At 56.5% G+C, this 8,140-nt stretch overlaps 1 protein-coding gene across 1 annotated transcript; it reads left to right on the plus strand.

Annotated features, from left to right (window-relative positions):
- The first annotated feature begins 3,557 nt into the window (after window positions 1-3,557).
- On the plus strand, window positions 3,558-6,538 carry GPR142 (G protein-coupled receptor 142). The gene is made up of 3 exons (XM_047831595.1): window positions 3,558-3,681; window positions 4,529-4,687; window positions 5,621-6,538. Exons 1-3 carry the CDS (start codon window positions 3,657-3,659, stop codon window positions 6,490-6,492), a joined length of 1,056 nt encoding a protein of 351 aa, XP_047687551.1. The 5' UTR covers window positions 3,558-3,656; the 3' UTR covers window positions 6,493-6,538.
- The last annotated feature ends 1,602 nt before the right edge of the window (window positions 6,539-8,140 follow it).

The raw sequence follows: 8,140 nt of genomic DNA on the forward strand, positions 1-8,140 counted from the left end.
AGCGCCGCAGAGAGAGCAAGAATTGGGTCTGGCACCTGCCTCGTCCGGGTTGGCAGAGATGGAACCATCCAGCCCAGCGGAAACCCCTCCCGGCTGCCCTGACCTTCACGCCTGGCTCCCCTCATCCAGATCCACCAACCCTTGGCTGCCTGCCTGCCCTTCCCATGGACTGTACCACCTCCCCGGCCCGGCCCAGCAAGACAGATCCTCAGTGCGATGGGGTTCTGGGCCTCTGAGAGCATCCCTGCTTCCACGGGCAATGCTTTTCGGCAGGAATGTTATTGGTGATAAGGAGATGAGGGTAAGAGAACCCACTACTCAGAAAACCAGCTTTCCATAAACACGTTTCTTAACTCCAGACTCACCGAGGCTGCATCTGTCTTTCTGGAAGCATACCCCACGTTCGTGGGAATCTCCCATGCTCTACTTAGAAGCCAGGACACCTGTATTTTCTAACCATGCTGGGTAATTGTCACGCACACCCCCAAGCTAAGATTTATCTCCCAGAGTTAGACGGATGCCATTTCAAGGGTACAGGGATCGCGAGGCCCCAGATTACCAAGAACACTCAGAACACTCAGAAAAGTCACCTCCGACCCGCCCCCGACCTCTGAGAGGCCCCACCTCCTACAATTACTGACTTCATTGCCCCTAAACCTCCTTGAATGATTTAGAAACTGGCTTTCCAGGGGCACCTGGGTGGCTCAGTCAATTAAGGGTCTGAGTTCAGCTCAGGTCATGATCGCACAGTTCATGGGTTCAAGCCCCAACTCAGGTTCTGTGCTGACAGCTCGGAGCCTGGAGCCTGCTTGGGATTCTGTGTCTCCCTCTCTCTCTGCCCCTCCCCCCCGCTCACACTCTGTCTCTGTCTCTGTCTCTGTCTCTCTCAGAAAATAAATAAACATTTAAAAATTTTTAAAGGAAGGAAGGAAGAAGGAAAGAAAGAAAGAAAGAAAGAAAGGAAACTGACTTTCCAGAAACAGCCATTCTCTGCCCTCAGTTTCTTAGTCTGACACTTGCTGGGCCGTGTGCATGCGTGTGTATGTGTGGTGTGTGTGCATACACATGCATGCATGTGCGTAGCGTGTGAGATCTGGGAGCAGGAGAGAGAAAGGAGGACATTTGCCCTGCACAGCCATCGAGATAGAGGATCTGAGATACTCCACTTTCTTTCCACGGGGTTTCTGTGAATCTGGAAACTCCTTAATGTCTTGAGAGCAAGTCTGATGAGCTCACGGGCTACAACAATTCCCAGACAAGTGCTACTTCCTGCCCGAGACAAAAAGTGTTTATAACCTAAGTGACTTGTCTGAGATCTCACGGTCAGCCAGGATGCCAATGCCACTCTTCTGCTTGATTTTTCCTCCCATGACCCTATGATGTCTTTTCTGGGAAGCTCTTTCAGACAGAAATGATACCTGTTGGGTAAGGAATCTCTAGGGCTGTAAAAGCAACTGAAAATTCTTGCAAGCTTGGGGCAGGATGATTTTTCTGAATCTGCAAAGTGGGTGATCAGACACTGGATGGGGGTAATACCCAACCCTGGAGCGATGAGCCCCCAGACCCAACTCTACCTACAGTGCAGACTCCTTTCCATCTATGACATCTCCCTTCTGGAGCCAGGATGCCTTTAAACACTTAGACTGGGGAGCAGGGGATCATGAGTATAGGTTCCAGAACCCCGCCCCCCCCCCCCCCCCCGGTGTACTCAGAGGGGCACACTAATAATAAACAAGAAGGAATCTTTCCCTAAAGCTACTGAAAGCTTCCCGGAAGCCAGGCGCTCCCGTCATGGTGGCAGATTGTTTTCCTGCCCCCAGCACGTGCTACCTCGCCGTTCCCCTGAACTGCAATGCCCTTCCCTGTCTGAGTGCTCTGTCTGAACCACATCCCCCTCTCCACAAAGTCTGAGCTCACAGTGGCCTCTTGCTGCCCCAGCGCCATTTCTTCTCGGTGAGGGAGTGACAGGTGAACAGCTCTGGGGGAGGAACAAACCTGAGTTCAAATTCCACTGGCCACCTTGTGGCTCTGTGGTCCTAGCCTAGTTGCCTAACGTCTCTGAGCCTCGGGCCCCTCTTGTGTCAAACGGAGGTCACCAGAGTTAACCTGTGGGGCTGCCATGAGGGTGAAAAGTGTAGGAACAAGAGTAAGAGCTCAGGGGCGCCCGGGGGTGCTCAGTCAGTTGAGCGGCTGACTTCAGCTCAGGTCATGGTCTCGCGGTTCGTGAGTTCGAGCCCCGCTGCAGGCTCCGTGCTGACAGCTCAGAGCCTGGAGTCTGCTCTGGGTTCTGTATCTCCCTCTCTCTCTCTCTGCTCCTCCCCTACTTGCGCTCTGTCTCTTTCTCAAAAATAAGCAAACATTAAAAAAAAATAAATGAAAGACCCTCACACATGTTGGTCTTTGCTCTTTTCAACTTGACTGTAAGCAGCTCCTTGTTCACCCATAGCCTCGTGGGGCAGGGAGGTGGTGGCTTGGGGAACTATCTGTGCTTCTGGCATTCTCTGGAGCTAGGGGCTGGGACACGGCCTCGGGACCTGAGTGGGCAGCACATGCTCTGGTCCTGCTTTGCCCCCCAGAGATCCTGGCGGAAGCCAGTGGACTCTCTGAGGCCTGCAGGGTCAGGACACGGCCACCAGGGGGCAGCAAGTCCCCTGTGATAGCCCAGGGTGGATGTGAAGGTAGAAGTGGGGACAAGGGTCCCAGATGTGGGAGCTAACTTAGGGAGCCCAGAAGCCAGCACCGCTGCATTCCCGGAGGCGGGCAGGGGAAGTGATTCCAGGCTGGGCCTCAGCTCTCCTCTCTGTCAGTGCACACGTTTGTCCCTGGTGCCCACCCGGGGCTGCACTGGTCACTACCTGAAGGGGGTGGCGGGGGGGAGCCCGTGGGCACAGATTCCAGCCTCTCCAGAGCGCTCGCTGCACCTGCTGGTGTTTGTTTGCCAGTGACTGATATTCCTGGGGTGGGGGTGGGGCGGGATGATCTGTTTCACCGAGGCTGGAAAAACAACAGCTTGTGGGGGCCACTGGGTCTGGGTTTCCCTGAGTGGCCACTGTCATCACTGCACACGGCTTCCTGCCATCCTTCCAGGCCAGCGGCCCCCAGACAGCCTCTTCCTCGTCCCACTGCCTGCTGTCGCTGCTGGACTGACCCCTTCAAACGGGGCCCATAAGGCCCCTCTCTAGATCTGGGCCCTGCCCATGGTGGCCTCACCCCTTCCTGCCCTGTAGCAGTACCCCCAACCCTGAAGATGGAATCCTTCCTTCTGCCCTGAAATCCTTACCGCCCCCCTCCCCCGGCCCCAGAGTGCCATGGACCATGAAGCAGCCTATCTAGAGCCCCAATCCGGCCCCCTCCTCAAGGCCTCCCTCCCAGCCTGACCCCTTCCCTGCCTGCACCCTGGGGGTTCCCAGTTTGCTCTCAGAGGCATCCACTGTATAGACTCATTCCCTCCCCCGCCCCCAGAGCCTCAGCCCCACCCTTTCCTTCCTCCTCCTCCCTCCTCCCACCACCGACCTCTCTGTATTGACCAGCTAGGTCTCAGTGCCGCAGGAAGAATCGTGGGACAAACCACCCCTTGGAGAGCTGGCGATGCCGGAAGCTGCGGGGATCCCCCCGCCAAAATCCACGAGGTGACATAGGACTCAAGACCCAGGAGCATGACGCTTGAGGGGCGAGAGGCAGGTAAAGTATCCAGAACAGGCCGGGAAGGGAGAGGACAGTGGCCGGCAGGTGAAGAACAGGTGAGGAATCTAGAAGCTTGAAGCTGATCCCGAAAGAGCTGAGTGCGGTAGGCGGGGAAATTATTTTTAGCTGCAGGGGAGGGGTAATGGGAGGAGAGGCGGGGGTTGTGGGGGGGGGATCCACTGGAGGGGTGCCTCCATAGGAAATCAAAAGCTGGACCGTGAAACCTAAAGACCTACAGTGTGGGCTGAGGGGAGCAAGGACCAGACTATGTGGTCACCTTACTCCTCTGGACTCAGTTTCCCCATCTGGAAACTAGGGCCGCCCCAGCTCCAATAGTGCCAGCCTATGATGGGGGCTGCTCCCTCCAGTAATGTCACTCCTTGGTGGTGGGAGGGGTGTGGCTGTTGAGTCACCGTCAATGAGAATCACCCAGGGTGCTCACTAGAATTACAGCTGCCTGAACCCCACTCCCGACCCCCTGGCTCAGACCCCCAGCAGCGAGGCCCTGGAGCGTGTATTTTCAAAAGGTGCCCCACCGCCACCCTTCTGTGCCGCACAGCCTGTTCCTGGGCCCTGCCTTCCAGGCAGAAAATGCACCTTGAGACATGCAATCGAGAAACAGCATCCATGGGAGCAAGAAACGCCATGGAGGACTTCTTCCCTCTAATGGGGGAGCCAGGCCACCAAGGGGTGGGGTAGGATGGGCCTGGCAATTGGGATTGCCATTTGGCTGGGTCTAGCTGGGGGCATCTGCACAGAGTAGGGGTGAATAAAGATCTCAGGATCAGGGTCAGGCTTCAGAGAGAAATCTAAGGCTCTAACTTCACCCTTCCACCCTCCCTAGCTGGCCAGCCTCAAGCCACCCTGGGGCCCCCGGCCAATGGCAGTGGGCCAAGCCAGGAGTTGGAAGGCCATTGGCCAGAAATCCCGGAGAGGTCCCCATGTGTGGCTGGTGTCATCCCTGTCATCTACTACAGCATCCTGCTGGGCCTGGGGCTGCCTGGTGAGTGGGAAGCTGGGGTCTGGAAGTTGGGGGTGGGCAGAAATGGGGGTCCTCCTTCGATGAGTACCTATCCTCTGTGCTGACCCCTGAGACCCAGGATCATAGACTCTCAGGATACCCTTTGACTTTATATGGTGATCTGGCTCATTGGGGAGCAAAGCACAGTGGGGACTAAAAAAAATGAAGGGCCAGGATTTGGGGTGCTTAATGGCTAAAGCCAAGGTTTCACCAGAAGGGACAGTCTTTTCTCTACCCAGGAGTGGGCACTGCTGTAGGATGACTAAGTTCATGTAGGACTGCCCTCAACTCAGTCAAAAGCTTCCCGTGCCTTCCACAGCTTCTGAGAGCAGCAAAGCGGGGGGGGGGGGGGGGGGGGGGGGGGGGGGGGGGGCAGGTAGGGAAGTGGATGTAAGAAAGAACAGGAGGTCTCCACCTTGGGGAATTACCCACCCCCGCCCTTGTGGAAGGCAGAGGCCTTGCCCTGGGGTGAAGTCAATGGCCCGTGGTGTATGGATGGATAGGGCAGGACTGATCTGGTTAGCCTCTCTGATAAAGTGAGGTTTTACTTTGTTTTGTTTTTAGTTTATGTATTTTGAGAGAGACCTAGAGCACAAGCACAGGAGGGACAGAAAGAGAGAGGGAGAGAGAGAGAGAATCCCAGGCAGACTCTGCTGTCAGTACACAGCCCGATGTGGGGCTCGAACTCATGAACCATGAGATCATGACCCAAGCCAAGATCAAGAGTTGGACACTTAACTGACTGAGCCACCCAGGTGCCCTAAAGTGAGTTTTAAGAAGGACCTGGAAAGAGGAAAAAGGAAGTCTGGGCAAGCAGGCAGGTGGAGAGGGAGATAATAACACCTTGGAAACATGGTCTGAGTAGCCCTTCTAACACCTCTGTCCTCTGCCCCCTGTGACCTCTGTCGCCATCAGTCAACCTCCTGACCACAGTGGCCTTGGCCCGGCTGGCCGCCAGGACCAGGAAGCCCTCCTACTACTACCTTCTGGCGCTCACAGTCTCGGATATCGTCACCCAGGTGGTCATCGTGTTCGTGGGTTTCCTCCTGCAGGGCGCCGTGCTGGCCCGGGAGGTTCCCCGGGCTGTGGTGCGCACGGCCAACATCCTGGAGTTTGCTGCCAACCATGCCTCCGTCTGGATTGCTGTCCTGCTTACGGTCGACCGGTACAGCGCCCTGTGCCATCCCCTGCACCACCGGGCCGCCTCATCCCCAGGCCGGACCCGCCGAGCCATCGTCGCTGTCCTCGGTGCTGCCCTCCTGACCGGAATCCCCTTCTACTGGTGGCTGGATGTGTGGAGGGACGCGGACCCCCCCAGCATGATGGATGAGGCCCTCAAGTGGGCTCACTGTCTCATCGTCTACTTCATCCCTTGTGGTGTTTTCCTGGTCACCAACTCGGCCATCATCTGCCGGCTGCGGAGGAGGAGCCAGAGTGGGCTGCGGCCCCGGGTGGGCAAGGGTACAGCTATCCTCCTGGGTGTCACCACGCTCTTCACCGTCCTTTGGGCACCCCGGATCTTTGTCATGCTCTACCACCTGTATGTGGCCCCTGTCCACCGGGACTGGAGGGTCCACCTAGCCTTGGACGTGGCCAACATGGCGGCCATGCTCAACACAGCAGTCAACTTCAGCCTCTACTGCTTTGTCAGCAAGACTTTCCGGGCCACCATCCGAGAGGTCATCCATGATGCCCACCTGCCCTGCATCCTGGGGTCACAGCCAGAGGGCATGGTGGTGGAACCTGTGCTAAAGCCCCCGGGAATTCCCAAAGGGGCAGAATTGTAGAGGAGGGGCCCAGCCAGGGTGCTCGGGTGTGGCTCAGGGCCAGATATACTGCTGCCTTTGTGGTGTGCCCACAAAACTGTGACACCCTACTTTGCAACTAGGGGTCGGGGAAAGGCTCCTTCCTGTGGGGGCGGCTCCCCGGGTGCAGGGGGGTACAATTTTTCCAGCTCTCCCATTAGCTTCACCAGCAACTCCCACTTCTTGGGACAAGGAGAGGGCTCTGCCAGGCACAGGCTGATAGTGTCAGCTGCCTTGGCATTCCTTTGTAAGGGACATTTCACCTGGCACGTTATGAAGGCTAGATTGACATTGATTGGATGAGTGAATGAAAGGCAAGATGGATGGATAGATGGATGGATGGATGGATGGATGGATGGACAGGTATGAATGGTTTCCAGCCACCACCACCACCACCCCTCTCCCCCAGAGCCTATCTCCCTCCCCGAGTCAATCACTTCTCTGGCTTCCAGTGGCCATGGTGGAAGGAAGTTATCTGCAGGATTCCAGCATATCCTGGCTGGGGGAACCAAACGTTTTGCTTGGGAAAGGGGATGATCTTAAAGCAGATTAGATGTCCCAGCCCTGGGGCGACAGAACCCCTTGAGTCTCAAGCATCCTGGTTGGATTCCACTTAACTCCCTGCCCTGGAGCCAGAATAGGTTCAGGGGCCCAGAATAGCCTAGGGTTTTCATTGTTGCTGATGAGAAAGGAAGTGCCCTCTCAGCCCAGGGGCAGGGGGATGGGAAGGGAGGACCTAACCCATTCCACTTGGAGGACGGCCTCTTTCTCCATTATGGGGAGGGAGGAGATGGCCCAGCGGATTGGGTCCCTGGGGCTCTGCCCGCCCCTCCCAGCCTCTCCTGGGCTCTGGGAAAGGCAGCTGGGAGAGATTAGCAGATGCACCTCCCACCTGCTCCAGGCTTTGGGTAAACACATTAGCGGCTGCTTTCTGCTTTCTAGTCTGGCGGAGCTGACCTTTCCCCTGAATGGGAGGTCCAGGCTGGGCCCCGCCAGCACTCAACCCCTTAGTGGCGTGGCCGAGGCCAAAGAGCCAGAAATGCATGCCATCAGTGCAGAATAAATGCTCAACTTTCCCTCTTTCCTCTTCTCCCCAGAACAAGTGTCCAGGAGGGGACTCAGCCACACCCAAAGGGGAAAAATGCAGGCTCTTCAGCTCTTATCCCTAATTCTAAACTTTATCCGTAATTCTATTTTTTTAAGTTTATTTATTTACTTTTGAGAGAGAGAGAGAGAGAGAGAGAGCACACGCGGGCAGGGGCAGAGGGAGAGGGAGACACAGAATCCGAAGCAGGCTCCAGGCTCTGAGCTGTCAACACAGAACCCGACGTGGGGCTCGAACTCACGAACCGCAAGTTCATGACCTGAGCCGAAGTTGGACGCTCCACCAGCCGAGCCCCCCCAGGCGCCCCAGACACATTTGGTGGCAAAACCTGACCTGACCTGACCTGACGCAGGGTGATGGGATGTTGATGCCGGGGTTCCCTGCAGACTCTCTGGGGGTGTGGTTACACCCAACGCAGAGGACAGGCCACGCATGATCTTTCTCTGTTCTGAAAAGTTCTGAATTCTGGTCCCTCTGGTCCCTCTGAATTCTGACACCTCTGGTCCCACGAGAGATGAGTGGTCC

The sequence above is a fragment of the Prionailurus viverrinus genome, chromosome E1 (assembly GCF_022837055.1).
Source record: "Prionailurus viverrinus isolate Anna chromosome E1, UM_Priviv_1.0, whole genome shotgun sequence".
Classification (NCBI taxonomy): Eukaryota; Metazoa; Chordata; class Mammalia; order Carnivora; family Felidae; genus Prionailurus; species Prionailurus viverrinus.

Coding starts and splice junctions, on each gene's coding strand:
- GPR142 (XM_047831595.1), top strand. CDS start 3,657: ATGACGCTTGAGGGGCGAGAGGCAG. Junction 3,682..4,528: donor GCTTGAGGGGCGAGAGGCAG/GTAAAGTATCCA, acceptor CACCCTCCCTAG/CTGGCCAGCCTCAAGCCACC. Junction 4,688..5,620: donor GCTGGGCCTGGGGCTGCCTG/GTGAGTGGGAAG, acceptor TGTCGCCATCAG/TCAACCTCCTGACCACAGTG.